The following is a 25,706-nucleotide window of genomic DNA, read 5'->3' as shown; positions in this document are numbered from 1 at the left end:
TGCGCCCGCACCTGGAGTACTGTGTCCAGTATTGGTCACCGTATCTTAAGAAGGATACGGCAATACTTGAGAGGATCCAGAGGAGGGCGACAAGAATGATTAAGGGCATGGAAAACCTTTCGTACACTGAAAGATTGGAGAGACTGGGGCTCTTCTCCCTGGAAAAGTGGAGACTTAGAGGAGACATGATAGAGACCTACAAGATCATGAAGGGCATAGAGAGAGTAGAGAGGGACAGATTTTTCAAACTTTCAGAACATAAAAGAACAAGAGGGCATTCGGAAAAGTTGAAAGGGGATAGATTCAAAACGAATGCTAGGAAGTTTTTCTTTACCCAGCGTGTGGTGGACACCTGGAATGCGCTTCCAGAGGGCATAATAGGGCAGAGCACGGTACTGGGGTTCAAGAAAGGATTGGACAATTTCCTGCTGGAAAAAGGGATAGAGGGGTATAGTTAGAGGATTACTACACAGGTCCTGGACCTATTGGGCCGCCGCGTGAGTGGACTGCTGGGCACGATGGACCTTAGGTCTGACCCAGTAGAGGCATTGCTTATGTTATGTCTTATGTTATGTATAACTACAACTGAGACTCCTGATGCAGGCCAAGGTATCAAAACACGGCCATGTCGAGTCTTCTTTAAAAGATTTGATTAAAATATTTTTCTCTCCAGCAACTGTGGTCATTTCCACTCTGTTCGTTGTTTGTGGACTAAGGTTATACCAGTTATCCCCAAGAGTACCCACACCTATCAGCAATAATGACCACACAACTCCGAAGGGCAGCTTCTTTCCTGATTTGACAAATAACAAAGCCACAGTCAAGTTTGCTTTCAAATTGATTTTCAACAATTATTTTGTACAGGTAACTCCTTTTGATTTTGGAGCGCTGTCTTTTGCAACTATAGTAATTGAATTTAAGTCTATTCACCTAATCAGCATGCCACATCTCACTAGCCAACCTTCCATACGCCAGAAGGTTGCAGTTTTCAAGTATCTGCTTTTGCCAACTCATCACTGAGATGCGTGGCTACCACCCTAGGTTCCATCTTCATCTTTTATTTTTGCATCTATCCCATGAGATCATGAAGGTCATCTCTTCAGCCCAATCTAAGTGGTTGGGTCACCGAGATGTGGTGAGTTCAAGAAATGAAAAGGTTCAGGGAAGCAGAGTGTGGCAGTATCCCTCCTCCCTCCATGAAGAACTAATGCATCATTGTGTGAAAGCTCTAATTGTAATTCACCGTCCAAACAACAGCTTCCTCAGCTCTCCCTCCTGGGATGGAAAAGATCTGGCTTTAGTAAGACTCATCTGTTTTTCTGTTGACTCAGTCCTTACTTCCAATAAACAACTTTCAGATCTTTGGTTCACTTCTGTATTTCTTCACATTGCTTATTTTAAGGTTCCATCTGTCCTCTCCAGATCAATCAACCAAAGGCCTGTAATGGCTGGATTATTTTACAGTTGCTTGTGTAGGTCAGCAGTATGTATATGATGAGGGCTTGCTATGAATCCTGCATTTTTCCTGCTCTTTCTAGAGGGCTCGTCACCCAAAAATAGTAGTGAGAGAGAAAAAGATAAAATCCAGCAATGTTTCATATGGATCACAAGTGGTTCAAAATAAGTCTGGTTACTGTGAGTGGCCTAGCTAGCACACCAAGAATAAGGAGCTTGTGCCAGGGAGTAAACCCCATCAGGGATATATTATTCTTTCAGCATACTCATCAAAACGATATTCCTAATTGTCACTTACTATCTGTTTGGTGGTTTGAAGAAACTGATCAGGGAGGTCACTGGCATCATTAGGCCACAGAACACTGAAACAGCTCAGAGTCTTGCAGCAATGAGGCCACGTATTGTTGAATTTATTGTGACAAAGTCAGAGAAGCTGCTGAGGTTATGGGTGGCTAGTTCTTTTTGGTGTGCTGCACGACACCCGGAACCCTCCATCAAGATCAAATCTCGTCATTAGTCATCAGCTCGGGCTTCTAGCATGTCTGGGCAGCCATGAGTCATTGAGTTTACCAGAAGAAAAATTCATTGGAGGGTCTGCAAAGGAAGTGCATACTTATTCTGATGACCCAAGCGTGGGAAGAGGGCAGGGTCTTTGGCAGATGGACTAATTTAATTGGGCTGGTTTCCCTGGCACTGGTGACTCCTTCCAGTAATGGATGAGGCAGCAAATGAATTAGGTTATGAATGAAAACGTGTCTGAGGAGTGAGTTATGTAGCTGCTTCATCAGCTCCCAGCAGGCATTTACAGTCCCAGAACAAATGGGAGAAACAATGAGAGTATTAACCAGCCAAAGGAGGCAAAGAAACCTTCAGAACATCATGTTTTCTGCTTTTTTACAGTGCTGTCATTTACCTTTGGAAAACCTGTAATGCCTCTTTGTACGCACCACAGAATTTACTTTGGGGGGGGGGGGGGGGGGGGGGGAAGGTCAGCAACATTTTCTGTTCCAGTTTCACAACCTCCTATACTTTTAGCAACCATCCTTTTAATTTTTCAAGGAGTCCCAGCACTCATGAATAAAGTAACTTCATGCCATGTACATAAAACTTCAGAGGATGCAATCAGCACCTCATACACAGAGCAGCACTAAAAGGATTTCTGCATCTAGCCCCCCCCCCCCCCAAAAAAAAAAAATAGTTCAAGTGTTGTACATGTAATTGGGTATTTTGAAATCAGTTTTTATATTGGAATCTCTCTCTTCTCCATAACCCCTACCTTTCTCTTCTAGTTATTTTAATGACTAAAGGGAAGGTTCTCCAATGTTCTTGGTAAAATCCAGCTTGATTACTGTAACTCCCTATAACAAGGTATAACTCAGAAGGAAATTCATCGGTTACAAATTCTTCAAAACAAAGCAATAAAAATTATTTATAAAGGCAAATAATTTGACCATGTGACCCTCCTTCTCCAAGGCCCTCATTGGCTGCCCATCCCACATCATATAACATATAAAATACTATATCTTGCTTTTAAAACCAGACTTGAACACTCATCAGCCTTTATTAACAAACTACTTACTCCATATACCTCCTCAAGAACACTTAGATCAAACTCCCAAAATATTTTAGTAATCCCCCTCTATCCACCAAATACAATACGTAAAACGATCTTCTCCATCATGGCTCCTTCTCTATGGAATGCAATGCCCCTTGACCTCAGGCAGGAATCCTCCTTGACAAAATTCATATCCAAACTCAAAACGTTCCTATTCAAGGATGCATTCAACACATGAGAGTAATCCATTCTTTCTAACCTAATGTGTCTCCCTTTTATTTTCTTTTTTTCCCCCAATGTAACAATGTAGTCACCCCCTTTTGCTCTCCTGTTAGTTTTTTAAGTATTGTCAATGAAATCCCTTTAATATTTTAAAAAGTTTATTTATTTATATGACTTATTTTATTGTACACCGTTTAGATATGTATGATTGACAGTATAGCAAAGAAATTAATAAACTTGAAACTTTGGCTATGTTTCAAATATTCACATTCTTATAGGTGGGCTGCTGGATACTGGTTATACACAGGGGAAAGCATTGGGGTTTAATATACAGTACAGCTTTTCTGTGGCTGCAATCAAAGCAGTTTACATATTACTTATAGGTGCTCATTTTGTACCTGGGGCAATAGTCATTTGCTCAGTCACAAGGGGCTGCAGTGGTTCCTTAGGTTCTCAGGTTGTTGCACTACTTAATAGGTCACTCCTCCACTCCACTGGGCTGAGGGTCTTTGTTTTTAAATTGGCCATTTAATTATCTGGATGTAATCAGGGTCCTAGTAGGTGATTATCAGCTCTCAAGATGCAGCTAGTAGTTTTTTGGATGTTTCTATGGGCATCCTCTAGACATGGCAACTAATTAAATTGGAATAATAATATTCACAGTCTGATTCAAACGTTGCCAATTCTGCTTATGTGGTGCCCGTGTAACTAACTTCCATCTGCCAAATTCCAATAAACAAGATGGCCCATATTTGCAAATCCACTGATGAATTGAGACTTAGCATTTGGGGGAGGGGGGGTGGAGAGGGCAAAGTTTGATCACTGTACTTGAAAGGTGAGGATAACGCTACAAAGGTAGGCTTTTCTTGATTATGACAAGGATCGCTATGTACATAATAACCCGCAATTGGAAAAATTGCAACCGCCTCATTATTTCCGTTTTGGTGGGCCAGTTTATGTTTAGGTTACAAATACGAAAAGATGAATATAGATATGTTAGGGAATAGCAAATTATTTAAATTGGTTTGGGGCCCGTTGACATCCTTTGTTAATTCAACATTAATGTCTTTGTTTAAATTTTTTGTTTATTTTTATACATATCCAGGACAGGGTGGGTGGGGGGCAGTGTTCCCTCTAAGCTGCGCTGGCGTGCGCCGGCGCACAAAATATTGCATCGCAGCGCACAAGTTTACGTCACAGCGCACGGCGTACGGAGATGGCAGGGCGGCGAGAGGAGAATCGGGCGAGTTGGCGCTGGCGCCCGATATTTGTAGCGCACAGCGAAAAAAATTTTGCCCACAACACCCGCCCGCTTAGAGGGAGCACTGGTGGGGGGATATCTTTCTGGTTCATTTCTTGATTAAATTGTTGGATGGGAGGAGAGGGATATTTATTTTCTGTATTGTTATTAATGGAATTTATGTGCTTATTTTGTTATTAATGTATATATAATTCATGGCACTTTGTATTAGCTTTGAAAATTAATAAAGATTAAAAAAAAAAGAAAAAAGAAATGTGGGGATAAAATTTAGCACTCAATCCATCTAGATAAACGCCAGCCTCTGTGCCTCTACCATGCCCATTTTGTAGTGGTAAAAAATCATTCTGCTCTTTTGAGAAAACAAATGATCTTTTTCTTCACTCTCCCAAACCCACAACACATGTGAATGGAACATAGAGCTCTTACACTCAAGGATCCACTTTCTCTCCTGGCTACGCATCACTGCTTTTGGGAAACCAGACTCTTCAGGATTTGTCAGAACTCACTTTGAGAGATGAATGCATGCATATGTGCGACTGTAGTCCTGGGAAGTGTGAATTTGGATAGCATTCCAGTTGAACTTAAGTCTTGAGTGGAGTAGAACGGGTACAAGTGGATCGATTTTTCACTCCATCAAAAATTACAAAGACTAGGAGACACTCGATGAAGTAACAGGGAAATACTTTTAAAACCATTAGGAGGAAATATTTTTTCACTCAGAGAATAGTTAAGGTTTGGAATGTGTTGTCAGAGGTTGTGGTAAGAGCAGATAGCATAGCTGGTTTTAAGAAAGGTTTGGACGAGTTCCTGGAGGAAAAGTCCATAGTCTGTTATTGAGACAGACATGGGGGAAGCCACTGCTTGCCCTGGATCAGTAGCATGGAATATTGCTACTCCTTGGATTTTGGCCATTGTGAGAATATTGCTACTCCTTGGGATTGGCCACTGTGAGAACGGGCTACTGGGCATGATGGACCATTGGTCTGATCCAGTAAGGCTATTCTTATGTCCAACCAGAAGAGATATAAACAGCTGTTTCCTTATTTCTTAGACACAAATTGAGACAGTTGAATCAACGGTGCATATTTTTACATTTCGTAGCACCTTCCAGTAAATACCTAATTGTTCAGCCACACCTCTGTCCTTTGCTTCTCCTGAGCTATAACTGACTTTGCTAACAGCAGGGATAATTCTAATGTACTGAGTGCACTTAAAATGCTGTGAGCAATACAGAACAGGTAGGCTTGAGAGCCATCTGGGTTTCCCAGGAGACCTAGTCCAAGATCATCATTTTATCAGCTCCCTATTGAACAGTCAGTGCCTCTCAAATGGAGGCACACCAAAGTTCCTTTATAGCAAAAACAAAAGAACACATCGCCTCCTTTAGCTCAGTTCAAACCAAAGCTCAGTCTACACTTAGCTAACCAGAGGTGGCTTCAAATTCAACTCACTTTTGAAAAATCTAGATTCACTCAGACCACTGAAAAGGGAACAAGTAACTGAATTATGTAAAGTGTTTGAAGATAACATGAATCCTTGTGTGCAAATCTCCAAATATTTATATCTGAACTTCATCTAAGAAGATCGGTTCTAAGTGTTAAAGGAGAGAGGGTGGGTGACTTGGTCTGGCATCCATCTTCTTCCATTCCCTTCTCCAATGGTCTGGCATCTCTCTCCTCTCTACTTCCCTTCCCTCTCCCACACCCCCATGGTCTAGCTTTCACTCTCTCCTCTCCCTTCCCCCACTTCCATCAGCATCAGCCCCCTTTCTTTCCCTCCAACCCAATTCCATCCAGTATCCTTCCCTTTCCCTGCACACAATTCCATCAGCATCTGCCCCCTTTCTTTCCCTCCACCACCCTTCCATACCATGCTGCCCTACCATCCTTCCCACCACCTTTCTATACCACCCTGCCCCCTTTCTCTTCCTCCACCACTCTTCCATACCATCCTTCTCACAACCCTTCCATACCACCCTGCCCCCTTTCTCTCCCTCCACCACCCTTCCATACCATGCTGACCCACCACCCTTCTATACCACCCTGCCCCCTTTCTCTTCCTCCACCACCCTTCCATGCTGCTTTTTACCCCTCTAAACATTGCTGCTGGCTCTGCCCTCTGAGCTTCTTTGCCCGAAAGCAGCATTATCACAGCTGACCCCCTCTCCGCAGCAACAGCAACTGCAATGCCCCCCCCCCCCACAGCAACGGCAACGGCCCCCCTCCCGGCAGCAACCGCAATACAGCCAGATCTGTTACTGGAAGGTCCTGCGATGACTGCTTCTGCTGGTCCATCCCCCTCCGACGTCACGTACTTGCTCCGGAAGAAGTGACGTCGGAGGGGGATGGACCAGCAGAAGCAGTCATCGTGGGACCTTCCAGTAACATATCCATATTGTTGTTGCAGCCGGGACAGGGGCCCGTTGCAGTTGATGCCGGGAGGGGGGCCCATTGTGATTGATGCTGGGAGGGGGCCCGTTGCCAGCAAGATGAGTCGTCCTCTTTCAGCGGGCCCCCCTCATCATTTTGGGCCCTAGGCAAGTGCCTAGTGTGCCTATTGATTAATTCGGCCTGATCATGCCCAGCAGTCCGCTCATGCGGCGGCCCTCTGGTCAAAGACCAGCAACCTAACTGAGACTAGCTTTACCTGCGGACGTTCTAGTTCAGCAGGAACTTGTCTAACTTTGTCTTGAATCCCTGGAGGGTGTTTTCCCCTATGACAGACTCTGGAAGAGCATTCCAGTTTTCTACCACTCTCTGGGTGAAGAAGAACTTCCTTACGTTCATACGGAATCTATCCCCTTTCAGTTTTAGAGAGTGCCCTCTCGTTCTCCCTACCTTGGAGAGGCTGAACAACCTGTCCTTATCTACTAAGTCTATTCCCTTCCACTTCTTTTTTGGAGGATAAGCAGCATAAAATCAGTTTTACTCCTTGGGGTCTTGCCAGGTACTTGTGACCTGGGTTGGCCACTGTTGGAAACAGGATACTGGACTTGATGGACTATTGGTCTGTCCCAGTATGGTAACTTATGTTCTTATGACCCAACATGATATTCTAGGAGATGTAGTCTGCCTGGTACAGAGAGTTTGTTGAAACTCATCAAAGCCCAATAAACCATCATCCAAGTTGTCATTGGCATGAATGATACTGCTAGGTAATCCACCATACATATTAAATATGACTTTGTGGCTTTGAGAGATAGGGTGAAACAGTTAGGTGCACAGATGGTGTTCTTGACAGTTCGAAGCAGAGAAGCTCACATCATGGAGATGAGTGCATGGCTGAACAGATGGTATCACTGGGGGCGTTTTGCTTTCCTGAACCATGGAATGCTTTTCCAAGGTCTAGTGAATAAAGATGGTGTCCATCTATCAAAGAAGAGATTAAGTGTCTTCTGCAGCAGACTGGCTAACCTACTGAGGAAGGTTTTAAACTGAAATCATTGGGGATAGGTGAACAAAGTCCCCAGATAAATAAACATTGATTATCCCTATAGAAATGGGGAAAAGGGCAACATCTGAAAAGCTGTGTGTTACTAATGCCCATAATATAGGGGAAAAAAGGTTCTGGGTCTGGACTCTGTGATGAAAAAGCTGTCTTGGATTTGATGATGGTCACAGAAGCATGGTTTATGGAGAACCATGACTGGGATTTACCGAGCTATAATCTATTCAGGATGGACAGGGTAGGAAGAAAGGGAGGCATAGGTGGTCAGTGACTCAGCTGTTTGGGGAGGTTAAAGTGGGTGGGGCTAGGTGAAGTTATAGAACTGGGCTAGGGTTACGGTATGGGACAGAGTGGAACAGAGTAAATTAAAATCCTTGGAGTGGAGGTGGGGTGGGGTGGGTGACACCTATGTCAGTAGTAAAAGGATCATGGAGCACTTTTGAAAACTGCAACAAATGAGTTCTTCACTGTGTGGCTTTAGTACCTCTGCAATATTCACACTGAATACAATCCAGGAATTATGTGCCCCAGAATGAATACATAGTGCACAAAAATAATACAACATATTAAACAGAATAATATTTGCAGTATTTTGGAAATAAGTACAAGTATTTAGTACAGATTTGTAAACTCTCCAGAGACAGGAGAATAACTACTGTATCACTATATAACCCTCACTGAGTTACAACTGAAAAAAAAGGCTTGAACTAAATCCAAATACAAAATCCAGTAACAGGCATATTGTGAAGTAATTCAACCCCCTGGAAAATCACTCAGATCCTATAAAGCAGTTCTACCACCATCCAGTATCACCTTTCTCTTACCCCCCCCCCCCCCCACCACCACCATTCAGCATTGCCCTTTTCCATCTCTCTCTTTGTCACTCCCCACATCTGGCATGACTTCGCTGACATCATCACATCTGCACATGTGCAGATGCCCTCCAGATGTGGCCCCGAAGAGATAAGTTTGTGTGGGGCCAGGGTTGAGGGGCAGAATAGAGCAGGGCTATGGGTGGAACAGGGTAGAGATGGGGGCAGAGCCAAGTGTCCTCTTTTTTTGAGGACAAAATCTGGTAACTCTACCCTGGGTAGGTTAATGCTTGATCAAGGGTCATCTCTAGTTAGCTTATTCTGAAATTATTCCATGTTACACTTTTTCTGGTGCACCTACAAAATATAACAGGATGAGTGTTGGTAGCTATACCAAAAAGTGATGCTTTATATCAGTGGTTCCCAACTCTGTTCTGGGGGACCCCCAGCCAGTTGGGTTTTCAAGATATCCCTAATGAATATGCATGAGAGATATTTGCATACCTGTCACTTCCATTATAGGCAAATCTCTCTCATGCATATTCATTAGGGATATCTTGGAAAACCCAACTGGCTGGTGGTCTCCCAGGACAGGGTTGGGAACCACTGCTTTACATGTTCTTACCTAAAGCTACAGACACTGAGGGCCATATTCTATACATGATGCTTAAAAACTCAGCGCCAAAATGGATGGCACTCACCCCATTTCTATAAAACACCTCCAAAGTTATGTGCAGTTTATGGAATCATGGTTAGCGCCCATATACATGACTAACATTTAGGCCACTACTAAAAGGTGCTGAGTTGTTTCAAGGTTTGTTTGTTGTCTGGTGCAGCTAGATCAGGGGTAGGGAACTCCGGTCCTCGAGAGCTGTATTCCAGTCGGGTTTTCAGGATTTCCCCAATGAATATGCATTGAAAGCAGTGCATGCAAATAGATCTCATGCATATTCATTGGGGAAATCCTGAAAACCCGACTGGAATATGGCTCTCGAGGACCGGAGTTCCCTACCCCTGAGCTAGATGATGGAGGATGGGGGGAGGGGAAGGAAATATAACACTTTATTGCAAGTGTTGATTAGCTGCAATTTGGTTACAGAGGTTAAGCTGTGATTTAAGTACTTTATCCGAGTGAGTTTATAATTGGCTGTGCTATCACCCCGAATACTAAATACTTATGAATCTTAAAATAAATCATTCAGTCACACTGAATGCATCTAATACTTTGATCCTTTATCTTTTAGAATAGATTATTAGTGCAGGCACTAGTCATATCAATACTGGATTACTGCAATATTATTTATTTGGGAGCTCCAAAGAAAATCCTGATAAAATTGAGAACAGTACAGAACACGGCTGTCCGATTGATATTTGGGTTAAAGAAAAATGACCATATTAGTCCTTATTACCGACTACTACATTGGCTCCCGGTGGAGGCACGAGTACTATTCAAATTTTCTTGCATCTGTTTTAAGCTGGTTTGGGGAATTGCCCCAACTTACCTTTTATCTCATTTTGTGTTATACAGTCCAACGATGTCAGGTCAAAAGCGCGCCGGGACAAAGGCGCGCCCAGACAATTGAGGTGCACGCCGCAGAAAATTACTGTTTTTACGGCTCCGACGGGGGGGGGCGTGGGGGGGAACCCCCCACTTTACTTAATAGAGATCGCGCCGCATTGTGGGGGTGTTGTGGGAGGCGTGGGGGGTTGTAACCCCCCACATTTTACTGAAAACTTCACTTTTTCCCTGTTTTTAGGGAAAAAGTTAAGTTTACAGTAAAATGTGGAGGGTTACATCCCCCCAAACCTCCCACAACGCCGGCGCGATCTCTATTAAGTAAACTGGGGGGGCTCCCCAACAAAACCCTCCGTTGGAGCCCCTAAAAACTGTAATTTTCTTTGGCGCTCAGTTGTCGGCACGCACTTTTGTCTTTCGCGGGGTTGTCTATGAACCCAGTCCAACGAGGATAACTAGGAATTCCAATCTATTTTCTTATCCAAAAATTACTGGTTGCAGATACAAGACTTTTTGGGATAGGACTCTTGCATTTCAAGAAAGTAAGCAGCAATCCTGGTGGGGTAACGGTATTGGTGAAGTTCTGCTGTCTTATGGTGCATTTCGAAAAGTAATTAAGTCAGCATTGTTTGATAAATTTATTTCCTAAATGTGGATTATTACTGTTAACAAAACTTACATTGAACGTGTTTAAGAAATTTGCTGTATTTTAATTATCTGTATTTTGTTGATCATCCCAGACTTTTTCTGTGTAAACCGCCTAGAAATTGTTTGATTATGACGGTAAAGAAGAATAAAGTTATGTTATGTAATTCTAGCCATGATTTTAGGGCTCCTTTTATCAAGGTGCGCTAGCGGGGTTAGCGCGTCGGACATTTAATCACGCGCTAACCCCCGCGGCAAGCCAAAAAACTAATGCCTCGTCAATGGAGGTGTTAGCGACTAGCACGGCAGGCGGTTTAATGTGCGGTATTCCGCACGTTAACTACTACGCCTTGATAAAAGGACCCCTTAGGGTCTAACAAGATAGTAGAAAATTGCCTAAATCATCCCTTGAAAAGGTGTTTTATATTTTTTTAAATTGCATACTTCTTGTATGAGTAATGCACCCATTTGATTTGGGGTGAAGCACATTTTCTATAAGAACATAAGAATTGCCACTGTTGGGTCAGACCAGTGGTCCATCGTGCTCAGCAGTCCGCTCATGCGGCGGCCCTTGGTTAAAGACCAGTGCCCTAACTGAGACTAGCCCTACCTGCGTACATTCTGGTTCAGCAGGAACTTGTCTAACTTTGTCTTGAATCCCTGGAGGGTGTTTTCCTCTACGACAGACTCCGGAAGAGCGTTCCAGTTTTCTACCACTCTCTGAGTGAAGAAGAACTTCCTTATATTCGTAAGGAATCTATCCTCTTTCAATTTTAGAGAGTGCCCTCTCGTTCTCCCTACCTTGGAGAGGGTGAACAACCTGTCCTTATCTACTAAGTCTATTCCTTTTAGTACCTTGAATGTTTCATAGAAACATAGAAGATGACGGCAGAAAAGGGCTACAGCCCATCAAGTCTGCCCACTCTGCTTACCCACCCCCTGTCTATGCCCTAATGACCCAATTTCCTTATCTTGACCCTCGTAGGGATCCCACATGGGTATCCCATTTATTCTTAAAGTCTGGCACGCTGTCTGCCTCGATCACCTGCACTGGAAGCTTGTTCCAATGATCAACCACTCTCTCTGTGAAGAAATACTTTATGGTGTTGCCATGAAATTTTCCGCCCCTGAGTTTGAGCGGGTGCCCTCTTGTGGCCGAGGGTCCCTTGAGAAAGAAAATATCATCTTCCACTTCGACACGTCCCGTGAGGTACTTAAATGTTTCGATCATGTCTCCCCTTTCCCTACGTTCCTTGAGAGTGTAGAGCTGCAATTTGTTCAGTCTCTCTTCATACAAGAGACCCTTGAGCCCCGAGATCATCCTGGTGGCCGTCCGCTGAACCGATTCAATTCTGCGCACATCTTTACTGTAATGTGGCCTCCAGAATTGCACACAGTACTCCAGATGAGGTCTCACCATGGCCCTGTACAACGGCATTATGACTTCAGGCTTTTGGCTGACAAAACTTCTATTGATACAACCCAATATCTGCCTTGCCTTAGATGAAGCCTTCTCCACCTGATTGGCAGTTTTCATGTCTGCACTGATGATTACTCCTAAATCTCATTCTGCTGAAGTCCTAGTTAAAGTTTCTCCGTTCAAGAAGTACGTCCTGCATGGATTTCTGCTTCCGAGGTGCATGACCTTACATTTCTTAGCATTGAAGCCTAGCTGCCAGGTTGAGGACCAACTTCCCAATGTAAGCAGGTCCTGCGTCATATAATTCTGTAAACTGCATTCACTTACTATATTACATAGTTTGGCGTCATCGGCGAATAGTGTTATTTTACCTTGAAGCCCTTGAGTCAGATCCCCTATGAATATGTTGAAAAGGAGTGGACCCAGGACCGAGCCCTGCGGCACTCCACTGGTCACCTCTGATGTTTTAGAGAGGGTACCATTAACCACCACCCTCTGAAGTCTGCCACTCAGCCAATCATTGACCCATGCAGTTAGTGTCTCTCCTAACCCCATCGATTCCATCTTGCTTAGCAGCCTGCAGTGTGGGACACTGTCAAAAGCTTTACTGAAGTCCAAGTACACGACGTCCAAAGACTCTCCCAAGTCCAACTTTCTTGTTACCCAGTCAAAGAAGCTGATGAGATTGGATTGGCAGGACCTACCCTTGGTGAATCCATGCTGACTGGGATCCCGAAGATTCCCTTCATTCAAGATCATGTCCAATTTGCTTTTAATTAGTGTTTCCATGAGTTTGCACACTATTGATGTGAGACTCACCGGTCTATAATTTGCAGCCTCTGCCCTGCAACCCTTTTTATGCAGAGGAACGACATTAGCTAATTTCCAGTCCAGGGGAACTTTCCCCTTACTTAGGGAGAGATTGAATAGCTCAGCCAACGGTTTCGCCAGGATATTGCTCAATTCTCTGAGCACTCTTGGGTGCAAATTGTCTGGTCCCATGGCTTTGTTCACCTTGAGTCTTGCCAGTTCACTGTAAACTTCACCTGGTGTGAACTCAAAATTCTGAAACGGGTCTTCTGTGTTTTGTGTTGCCTTCAACTGCGGACCGTGTCCCGGTTCCTCACAGGTGAAGACTGAGAAGAAGTATTCATTCAGTAGTTCGGCTTTATCAGAATCTGCTTCCACGTAACTTCCGTCCGGTCTTCTAAGGCGTACTATCCCGCCTGTGTTCCTTTTTCTGTCACTAATATACCTGAAGGATTTGTCCCCCTTTTTAATGTTTTTTGCCAGAATTTCTTCCACTCGAAGTTTTGCCTCCCTAACTGCCATTTTGACCGCTGTAGACCTGGTCCTATATTCTACTTTTGCCTCTCTTTTCTCCGTGTGCTTGTAGGAGAGAAATGCTTTTTTCTTCTCCTTAATGAGGTGCGAGATCTCCACGGTGAACCATTGGGGTTTATTGTTTTTGTCGTTTATTTACTGATTTTATGAAGCGGCTAGTTGCTTCATGTATGGTTGATTTCAGTGTTAACCACTTAGCTTCTACATCATCGGTCTCCGCTTGGTCCTGCAGCGTCTGATGGACGAAATCTCCCATGCATGCGAAGTCTGTGCCCCGGAAATTGAGTACCTTTGTTTTCGTGTTTCGATCATGTCCCCTCTCAATCTCCTCTGTTCGAGGTAGAAAAGGCCCAGTTTCTCTAATCTTTCACTGTAGTTTCTGAATTGTCACATGTCATCATGGAAATAAATCTTTGGGAGTTTGATAAGTTTGGTGACTTTGTTCCAGGTGCTGCATTAGGAGTTGTGTTTGCAGCATCTGCCTGAGCCTGCATTGTTTGCATCAGCAAGTATTTGGCATGAGCTCTGGCAGCATCTAACTGGATCCAGCACAGCTTCAATTGTGGATGTGAAACACTTGCTACTATTAAATCATCCTTAGCTTCAAGTGGTACATGGGTAATCACTATAATGTACTGTGGCGAGGCAAGAGAAATAAATTGAATTGGAGGCTTAATGATTAAAATAGCATGAATGGAAATTCGTCATCAATTTTTCTACATGCTATGTAAAGAGTAACACAAAAGTAACTTGTAAATTTGGTTAGTAATTACTAAAATAATGTAACTAGTTACTTAATTTTTTCAATCTTATAAAAATGTAACTAGTTACATTGATAGTTACCTAAAATTAACTAATTACAGTAACTAGCATTACTGTAACTAGTTACTACCCAACATTGATCATGAGTAATAGGTGGCCTCTCCCACCAGCCATCACAAGACCACAAAGCCAACTACTACTACTACTACTATTCATTATTTCTATAGCGCTACCAGATGCATGCAGCTGCACAGAGTCAAAGAAGAAGAAAACAGTCCCTGCTCAAAAAAGCTTACAATTTAAACAGCCAAGATAGACAAATAGGATGTCATGGATACAGTTAAGGGGAACAGTTAATCAGCTGACTGAGTTGGAGGGCAGAAGAGTAGGGTTAAGGATTGAAGGCTATATCAAAAAGGGGGGTTTCAGTTTGCTTTTAAACAAGGGAAGGGGAAGGGGCTTGGACAAACTCCAGGCATAGGGGGCAGCTAGATGAAAGGAACAAAGTCTGGAATTGGCAGTGGAGGCGAAGGGTAAAGCTAAGAGCAGCTTATCTGAGAAAGGGAGTTCTCTGGGAGGTGTATAAGGAGAGAGAAGCGAGGAGAGATATTGAGGGGCAGCAGAATGAACACATTTGTAGGTCAGCAATAAGATCTTGATCTGTATGCGATGGCAGATAGGGAGCCAGTGAAGTGACTTAAGGAGAGGGGTGACATGAGCGTAGCGAGGTTGGTAGAAGATGAGTCGTGTAGCAAAGTTATGCACAGGTTGCAAGGGGGAGAGGAGACACTGCAGGATACTAGTTAAATGTAAAAAGTAATGCGGTGGACTTTCTATTGTCTGTTTCTTCTGACTAGTTGTAAGTTGTGTTTTGTAATATGGAAAATTTCTCAATAAAAATTATTATTATAAAAGTAAAATGTAAGAACATCTTGTGCAATAAGAAAGCCATACTGGAGGGTCTTTAGATACCATAAAGTCTCCTAAGATTACTCCCTCATTTGTGTCAGTCCTGGCCCACTGCATCCATGAGAATGTAGTTCCTGTTTTTCTTAGATAAATCAGAGTTATAACTCCATGCTGTCAGTGGGGAAAACCAGAACTGGATCATTGTCTATACTGAGCTGAGTCTGATGGCAATCCTATCAGCACATCTGCTTTTGGGTTGACTAGCACAGTGCTTCTGAACTCCCTTTTGGAGACTCAGGATTACCACAATGAATATGCATGAGATAGATTTGCATATCTAATTATAGTAATCCTGAAAGCCTGACTGGTTAGGTATGTCTCCTGAGTAAATTGAGACTGAGCTACGTAGTTCACTGGTGGCTTTCATAGAATGACTATAAAGTGGAAGTGCTAGAGATGATGTGGCTTCTCTCCATGTGCAAAAACAACCTGAAACTGCCTGCATCTGAAGATAAAAAACAACCTATTCAGTCACAGAATAACAGTTGGCTATGGTTTGGCCTACACGATGGAGCCTTGAGAAGACTTTTTCTTCTATATATGAGGGACTGATGAAAAGTTCTCAGCCCAACCAAGAAGAGAATGATGTGGAGACATGAAACTTACAAATTATTCCGTACTTTTATTGACCCAAATAGAAACTTACCATACTTTTCATAACCCGAATATAAACTTACAAATTATTCCATACTTTTTTTGACCCGAATATAAACCGAGGTAACCTTTTTTTTCCACAAAAAAAGGAGGAAATAAGGTTGATCCAAATAGAAACTGGGGATGGGGTGGGGTTAATATTCAAGTGCTCTGCCATGCCAGGCTCTGCACCCAGCCCCCCTCCCTCCCTGCCCTGACCCTTTCTCCCTCCCGATGCCTTGCAGGCCTCCACCAGGCCTGCCATAAGACCTAGTGGGCTAGCAGTGGGCCAGGACAGGAGGGATCCCTCCCGCCCCGGCCAACTGTGACAACTTTTACCTCTCTCCCACCTCCCCACATATCTTTGAAATCCCTGATTGTCCAGTATTGAACTGGCTCAAGAGCAACCTTCCTGCGCTCCTGCCCCATGCAGAGCCACTTAGCTGAATGGATGCTGCGAGTTCTCGTGGCAACTGCTCAATTTCCTGTGGTCTCACAGATGCCTTGAGACCTCACGGCAACTATTCAGCTAGTGGCTCTGCACGGGACAGGAGCGCAGGAAGATCGCTCCTGCCCCGGTTCACCGCAGGACCACCAGAGAATTGACAGGTATGCGAGGGAGGTAAAAGTTGTCACAGTCAGTTGAGACAGAAGTTCCAGCCCACCGCTAGACCACCAGGTCATATGGTAGGCCCAGTCAAGGCCTTTAACAGGTATGGAAGGGGGATGTGTGGGCACTGACCCAGATATAAGCTGAGACTTCCCACCCAATTTGGGGACATTTTTTGGCCCCCAAATCTCGGCTTATATTCGAGTGTATACGGTAAGTTTCATGGCTCCACATCATTCACTACTTGGTTGGGCTGAGAACTTTCAGCGGCCCCTCGTAAAAAAGCACTAGCAGAGCTGCCAAGTTAACTAGTTCCTGGAGGGAGACTTTTTGGCCAATCCTGGTTTTGAATTTATACCCCAAAGCAGTGTGGGATTTATAGTTCCAGACTCTACCCATTGAAATGTATGCTGCCAAAACCCATATTGCTTCATGAAAGGGCTGTCAGAAAGAAAGAAGAAATGCAAACAGTGAATATCACTGAAAGTTACATCACACAACTTTATTAATTCTTGTTATTGACTGGCCTAAAACCTCCCTCTTAGAAGTGAGTAACTTGGCAGCTTTGCACTAGCAATGGTGCTTGAAAGATCCAGCATTGTAGCAAAGTGCTGGCACATCCAGTGCATCCAAATGATTTATGGATGAAAAGCACTTCAAATGGCTAATACTGTTTAATAGAGGTCTTCTGCATGCTGATGATGCATGATGCTTTAAATGGAAATATTTTAAGGAAGATGCCTGCTTGCCCCCTTCCCTCTAGCTATAGAATTTGGTCATGTATTCTTCACCTTATCAACAATCAACTGACGGCTTCATTCCCAAATACTGTATTCAATGCTGAGCCATGTTTGGGTACCATCAATGAATATCCAGGTATATGTGGCTGGCTAGCACCTGCATTGTTAAGCGCAATGCTCAACATTTAATGGCATAAATTGAACTGCATATAGATAAATACAGCTTTTTAAGTGGCCCCATTTATGTGGTTATCTTATGCAGTTAAGTGCTAATCGTCACTTAACCGCATAACTGCCAACTTGGCTCTAGAGTAGCCCATAAATTAGCCAGTCTTAGCTTAGACATTAACCCAAATTCTGTATATAACATCATAAGTTATTCGTGGAAATCTGTGCACACAATTTAATTGGTTAACAAGACCATTCAGTGCCAATAGTTGGCAATTAATGCCTCATAATTGATGTTAATTGGCACTAATTAGAAGTACTGGGCAGACTTGCACTGTCTATGTCTGTTTATGGCCGTTTGGGGGAGGATGGGCTGGGGAGGGCTTCAATGGCTGGGAGGGTGTAGATGGGCTGGAGTAGTTTTTGACTGAGATTTCGGCAGTTGGAACCCAAGTACAGTATCGGGTAGAGCTTTGGATTCTTGCCCAGAAATGGCTAAGAAGAAAAAATTTAAAAAATTTAAATTGAATCAGGTTGGACAGATTGGATGGACCATTCAGGTCTTTATCTGCCGTCATCTACTATGTTACTATGTTAGGTGCACAACTAGTAGGTACATTCTATAAAGTGGTGTGCACAAATCTAAATAAGGAGCGTGACCAAGAGAGGAACATGGGTGGATCATGGGCATTCTTAAAAGTTAAATGTACTTATATAGAATATACCTGATCTATGCACAATTTAGGTGCAGGTATATAGGTATGGCCTTCCATGGCCTAAATGGGTGTGCCTAAAATATATGACACACTGTAATTGGGCCGAGGGGTCATCATCACCTGTCACTTCTCCATCCCCAGGCACTTCTGGTCTTCCTTTCTGTTAAAATACAAGACTAGGTCCCTCCAGACACTTCCTGGTCATCACCGGGTCATCTCCATTGGCCCTCCAGGTCTATGGGCAACTTTTGGGACCATTACCGGGTCTCTTCGCCGGCCACTCACCAGTCACCTTTGGTCAATGTTCTCTGGGTCTACAGGCTGCTTCCTACTGGCATTCCCAGTCTCTCTGTCAGTCGCCACTGGCCCCTCTGCTGGTCACTCACCAGTCCCCATGAGCCTAGGACCTTGAACTCTTCTAGCAACAACTTTCTTCTGTCTGTCCACTGAGTCATTTTGGGGCTACTGCCTGACACTCGAATTTCCAGCCTTTTGGGTCCCCATGGGTCCTGGACACTCTTCACTAGTCCCTCTGTTGATTGTCAATCTTGAGTACCCTCCAATCACTCCAAGCTCCACCAGGTCCTCCGGCTACTTCACTGCTCCCCGAGGACTTTCCCAGTCACTCAGTATCAACTCCTCGAGGACTCTCCCAGTTGCTCAGTCTCTTCCTGAGGTCTCTTCCAGTCCCTCAGTTGCTCTCCATGAGGACTCTTCCTGTTGCTCACTGTCCCTGAGGACCTCTTTGTCACTCAGACTTGCTCCTCCAGGTCCTCTGCCAGTCAAGCTTGAGCCTTCTTTGGTCACTCCAAGTTCTACCAGACAGGTCTATCAGGCTTACCAAGGGTTAGACCAAAGCCAGCATTCCTCCCCTGAAGGGTCGCCTGGCTCCCAAAAGAGCTCTTGTTTTTCTCAGCTCTCTGTACTGGAGCTCTCCTTTTCCGCTCCTACTCCCAGGGACCTTTACAGGATCTTATGCAGATTAGCTCCTTCTATCTGCAGCTAAGGCTTCCCCCTGCTGGCCTGTGACAGGAACTTCACCCTGTCACACATGCATTGGTTCTAAGTTTGATTCTATAAGGTGCACATCAGAGGATATGGTAAGAGCAGTTAACGTAGATGGGTTTAAAAAAAAGGTTTGGACAAGTTCCTGGAGGAAAAGTCCATAGTCTACTGTTGAGACAGATATGGGGAAAAGCCACTGCTTGCCCTGGGATCGATAGCATGAAATGTTAGTACTATTTGTGTTTCTGCCAGGTATTGTGACCTAGATTGGCCAATGTGAAAACAGGATACTGGACTAGATGAACTATTGATCTGACTCAGTATGGCTATTCATATGTTCTTAAGTGTTGCTGAATATTTTAAGTCAGCCCTGGACAAGTAATTTAAACAGCCTAGAGCCTCTCCTGGTTATTTAAATTATTTTGAATATCAGTCAGAATCTTTACCACCAAAACAGACTATTTCCAAGATGCTTAGAATGGGTGGTCCAGGAAGATAATGCATAGTTCAAACTGGTTCTGCACCTGTAGCTTAGGATTTTCTGCTTATTTCTCTGTGGACTGTGATTCTGCTTTGGTTGGTTTATCAGCAGAACTTTTATGATGCCAGTAACAGTGGGGAATTCTGATTAAATTAAAGTGGGTTTGGAGTAGGCCCAGTTGTGTTGGCAGTAGTACTGAGTCGACAAATATCAAATTTAATGCTGCAACACCATTGCATGAACCACTAACTCTGGAGATGGTGTGGAAAAATATAACGTTTACTGCAGACACTTATAATTAATTTGTGGAGGTGAAAAACTTATCAGGTTACTGTTATATACTGTCTATAACGGGGAGGAACTTGGACAACATGGCTGCCTGAGGCTTCCACAACGCCATCGCGCTATTGATAAGGGTTGACGGTAAACAAAAAAAGAAAATCAAAGAACCAGATTTTTCTATCTGAACCCGCGTCTGTAGTATTACGTGGCCCGATGGATCGTTTTGTGGAGCGTGAACCTGGCAATCTGGAGGAAAAAGCCTCAGCAGGAGGAAGGAGTCAAGCGGAGGTTCTCCAGACCTCATTCAAGACAGTTGTTTTCTCTCCAGCTGATCGAAATCCGCCAAATCAACCACAGCTCCATTCTATGTCATTGTTGATGCTAAGAGATGAGAGTGCTCTATTTCAGAGCTGTGAGGTGAAGAGTAAGCCCACGGCAACAACAGAGCAACTATGGACATCGCTGGATTCGGCAGTGAGTGGTTTGATACAGGGGGAAGGCAGGATCTGTCTGCTATCCCTTTAACTTTGAATACAGTGAGCACTGAGAACTTTGGTTCACAAATGACTCTGATCCCAATACAAAGACCAGCTGTAGTTAACTTGGAAACAATTTGGGAGGGTATTACAGCATTGCAGGTTTCCCTGGGTACTAAAATCCAACAAATATCTTCCCACTGTATAGAAATGCTATCTGAACCGGTTATTACAAAGTAAAAAGTGAAAGATTTGGAAAGTAAAACTGGAGATTGTATAACTCGATTAGAAACAGTGGAAGCACAGGACCAAACCTGGATAAAAGACAGTGGGAATATCCATTATAAACTGGTGACTTTAGAAAATACAGTCAGACGACATAATCTTCAATTAATAAACTTTCCTAAAGTATATTCAATACCAGCTGTTGATGTGTTTAAAAGATATTTATCCAAGGTCTTGAAAAATTCTGAATCCTCCTACCTCTGATCTCTATTACCTACCTCAGGGAAAGAAAAGAATTGCCTTGGGCCAGCAAGGTCTCTCAGTAGACAGCTTGGACCGAACTAATTTTCTTGAGTGGGCCGACACAGAGGCGGTGGTATCTTCAACGTTGCTATTACAGGTAGCACTGGACTCTGACAGGGACTGGTTATTACTTAATGGTGTTCTATAAATTGAAACAAGGATCAAGGGACCTCAAACACCCAACCCTCACCCTTCAATGAGAGGCTTACTGGGATATGATTTTTATCATTGGTCCGAGAACCCTTGTTAAATTTTTAATTTGTTTTATTATTTTTAACTTATATATCAATTGAATTAATTAATAACAAAAAATCATGTGAATTCATCACCAAGTGAATTTGTCACCCAAAATTTCAAATTTAAAACCGTATCCACATATTTGTAAGAGTCCAAAAAAAGAGAAGTCGGAAGAAAGAGCCCAGCGGCACACGCAGCACACGAGGTGCCGTACAGCAGGAGAAGAGAGGAGTAGCGAAGGGAGAAGGATCCGAAGGAGGCAGAAGGGAGCAGAAAGCTTGGGGCAGTGATGAGAGTTAGCTCCGCCTAACCCCACCGCGTTGGCAGAAGCATTTAACTCCCCCTTAAAAGGGGAAGAGCCAATAGCACATGGCCGTTCGGCGCGCGGCGAAGGCGAGTGGCAAAGGCGCTCGCCTTAGCGAGAGCGCCTTTACGAAGGGCCAGGTCACCACAACCAAGGACACCAGGGAAAACCAGCAAGATAAAGAAGCGGCAGGCATAAAAGGTAAAGGGGAGACAGGCACAGAAGGAACATATTCACACTAGGAGGGTAAGGTATAGCAAAGACAGCACACACAAGCAAAAGGCAGCAAGGCAAGGAAGCGGCAGGCACAGGAGGTAAGGGGGAGGCAGGCACAGAAGAAACACACACACACAAGAAAGAAGCAGGTACAGAAGAGAACACACACACACAAGCAAAAGGCACCGGTACATTAGTTGGAGCACTCCAAATAGGTGGACAGCAATGGAAGTAGAGGGAATTCAGAGGATGAGCTTCCCAGTGTACTGCACGGACTGTCATATGTACGATTACCTCCCCTCCGGGAGGCAGCCGTATGTATGCAGTCAGTATCAGGAGCTAGAAAGCTTGAAGGAGGAGGTTAGTCGCATGAAGTACAGGATTAAAGAACTGGAGGGACTTTGCAACGCGGAAGACCCATACAGGACAGAAGACCCGCTCAAGACAGCTGAAGACCCAGAGACACAGAGGCACATCGAGGAACAAGTCAGGGAGCTCGAGGAGTTCATCGAAGAGGCTTACAGGAGGATGGAAGAACAAGAACATCGTAGGAAGGACGAAGGTACACCCATAAGGAATAGAGAGCAAGAGCAGTCGGACTCCAAGGAAGAAGAAGCCCATAGAGGATCTCTGCAGGAAGGGGAGGCAAGGTCTTGCCTGTGCTTAGAAGAAGAAGCAGTAAAGTACACCGAGGACACAGACCTGCGACTGAAGCGAAATTTGAAGAAGGGAAAGTCTGCGATCCTAGTGGGAGACTCAATCCTAAGGAATGTAGATGGTCACATAGCAGGCGGGACAGAGGATCAACTAGTGACTGTCTCCCAGGAGCAAGAACAAAGGACATCGTGGACAAAATTGGAGAAATCCTGGAAGGAGCAGAGACAGAGGAGACTGCAGTAGTGATCCACATCGGGACAAATGATGTCAGCAGGAGAGACTATAGAAGAAGTGCACTGATAGAACAGTTCAAGATTCTGGGAAGGAAGTTGAAGATGAGGACTCAGAAGATAGCGTTCTCAGAGATCCTACCAGTACCGAGGGCAGATGTGAAGAGGCAGACGGAACTACAATCAATAAATGCTTGGTTGAGGAGTTGGTGTGAAGAAGAGGGGTTCCACTTCGTGAGGAACTGGACAGCGTTTTGGGGTAATAGCAAGCTCTTCAGGAGAGATGGACTACACCTGAGCATGGCGGGAATTAGACTTCTAGCAAACAACGTCAGGAGAGGAATAGAACAGGCTTTAAACTAAGAAGAAGGGGAAAGCCGACAGTCGACCAAAAGTCGATGATTCGGAAGAAGGTATCCTGTGAAGATATTAAGGGGGAAAAATGGGAAGAAACAATGGGTAAAACACAGGAGCTGACTAACCCAGAAGAGGAGGATAAATGGAATGCAGCACAAGAGAAGAAAATAAAGTTCAAAGCACAGCGAAAGGAAATGAAGACAAATAATATCAAGACCTAAAATGCATATATATTAATGCAAGGAGCCTAAGGAACAAAATGGGGGAATTAGAAGTCATGGCCAAAACTGAGAACATAGACATCATTGGGGTCTCCGAAACATGGTGGAATGAAGAAAACAAATGGGATACAGCACTACCGGAGTACAAACTCCATCGCCAGGACAGGTCAGGTCAGCAAAGAGGAGGAATAGCCCTATTCATAAAAGAAAGCATACACTCAACCAGAGTGGACACAGCAGAGACGACCAACAAATTGGAATCACTATGGGTTAAAATACTGGGAAGGAAAGGGTTCGAGATAAAGATGGGCCTGTACTATCACCCACCTGGGCAAACCGAAACTATCAATAAAGAAATGGAAGCTGAAATGAAGAGAGAATGCAAAAGCGGTAACACAATTATTATGGGGGACTTCAACTATCCTGGGATAGATTGGAGTCTTGGAAGCTCAAAATGCGCCAGAGAGACCGGATTCCTGGAGGCTATACAAGATTTCTTCATGGATCAACTTGTTAGAGAACCGACGAGAGAGGATGCCACTCTGGACCTAATCCTAAATGGGCTAGGGGGACCTGCGAAGGGAGTAGAAGTAGTGGAACCGTTGGGAAAGAGTGATCACAATATGATCAAGTTCAAAGTTGAAGTAGGTATACCGAAGGGAAAAAGAACCATAGCGACAACTTTTAACTTCAAGAAAGGAAACTACAAAGCGATGAGAGTAATGGTAAAGAAGAAACTCAGAAACACCTCAAAAAAATGGCAGACTGTAGAGCAAGACACGGTGATCGAGGCGCAAAATCAACATATCCCAAGATTCAGAAAAGGGTGCAAAAAGAATCGAACAAAAGACCCGGCGTGGATAACCAAAGAAGTGAAGAAAGCGATAGCTGATAAGAAGAATTTATTCAAGAAATGGAAAACAGGCAAAACTGAGGAGAACTGGAAAGAGCACAAGAAGTATCAAAAAGAATGCCACCGTGTGGTCAGAAAAGCCAAAAAGGAATATGAAGAAAGGCTAACCAAGGAAACACAAAATTTCAAACCGTTCTTCAGATATGTTAAAGGGAAGCAGCCAGCTAGGGAGGAGGTGGGGCCACTGGATGACGGAGACAGGAAGGGAGTGATGAAGGAGGAGAGAGAAGTGGCGGAAAGACTAAACATGTTCTTTTCATCTGTATTTACAAAAGATGACACATCCAACATACCGGAATCTGAGCAAATCTTCAAAGGAGACCAAACAAATAAATTAACATCTATGGAAGTAAGCCTTGAAGACGTATGTAGGCAGTTAGAAAAATTAAAAACCGACAAATCACCGGGCCTGGATAGAATCCACCATAGGGTACTGAAAGAACTAAAGGAGGAAATAGCAGAACTACTACAGCAAGTTTGCAATCTATCCCTGAAAACAGGAGTGATCCCGGAGGATTGGAAGATAGCCAATGTTACATCCATCTTTAAAAAGGGATCAAGAGGTGACCCAGGAAATTACAGACCGGTGAGTCTGACCTAGGTTCCAGGAAAAATGGCGGAAGCACTGATAAAAGACAGCATCGATGAGCATTTTGAAAGAAATAAACTTCTAATCACAAGCCAACATGGCTTCTGCAAGGGGAGATCATGCCTAACGAACTTACACTTCTTCAAAGGAATTAATAAACGGATAGACAAAGGGGACCCCATAGACATCATATATTTAGATTTTCAAAAAGCCTTTGACAAGGTACCCCATGAACGCCTACTTCGGAAACTGAAGAACCATGGGGTGGAAGGAGAAGTACATAGATGGATGAGGAAATGGTTGGTGGGTAGGAAGCAGAGGGAAGGAGTGAAGGGCCACTACTCGGACTGGAGGAAGGTCACGAGTGGTGTTCCGCAGGGGTCGGTGCTCGGACCGCTACTATTCAATATATTTATAAATGACATAGAAACAGGGACGAAGTGTGAAATGATAAAATTTGCAGACGACACCAAATTATTTAGTGGTGCTTGGACTAAAGAGGACTGCGAAGAATTACAAAGGGATCTGAACAAGCTAGGGGAGGGGCGATGAGATGGCAGATGAAGTTCAATGTAGAGAAATGTAAAGTATTGCATGTAGGAAGCAAAAACCCAGGTACAGCTATAATATGGGAGGGATGTTACTGAGTGAGAGTACCCAGGAAAGGGACTTGGGGGTAACAGTGGATAAGACAATGAAGCCGTCGGCACAGTGCACAGCAGCTGCTAAGAGAGTGAATAGAATGCTAGGTATAATCAAGAAAGGTATGAAATAAGTTATCCTGCTGTTGTATCAGGCGATGGTGCGTCCGCATCTGGAGTACTGCGTCCAATATTGGTCGCCTTACCTTAAGAAGGATATGGCGATACTCGAGAGGGTTCAGAGGAGAGCGACATGTATGATAAAGGATATGGAAAACCTTTCATACGCTGAGA

At 43.9% G+C, this 25,706-nt stretch overlaps 1 protein-coding gene across 1 annotated transcript in view; it reads right to left on the bottom strand.

Annotated features, from left to right (window-relative positions):
- The window catches only part of UNC13A (unc-13 homolog A), a 286,301-nt gene extending 266,140 nt beyond the window's left edge, over nt 1–20,161 (bottom strand). The window contains exon 1 of the mRNA XM_033955982.1: nt 20,104–20,161. Coding sequence (XP_033811873.1) covers nt 20,104–20,161 — 58 coding nt within the window. The remainder of the gene's footprint in view (nt 1–20,103) is intronic.
- Between the last annotated feature and the right edge of the window lie 5,545 nt (nt 20,162–25,706).

The sequence above is a fragment of the Geotrypetes seraphini genome, chromosome 8 (assembly GCF_902459505.1).
Source record: "Geotrypetes seraphini chromosome 8, aGeoSer1.1, whole genome shotgun sequence".
NCBI lineage: Eukaryota > Metazoa > Chordata > Amphibia > Gymnophiona > Dermophiidae > Geotrypetes > Geotrypetes seraphini.
The sequence above is the reverse complement of the archived record's forward strand: the minus strand, read 5'-3'. Positions and strand labels throughout refer to the sequence as shown.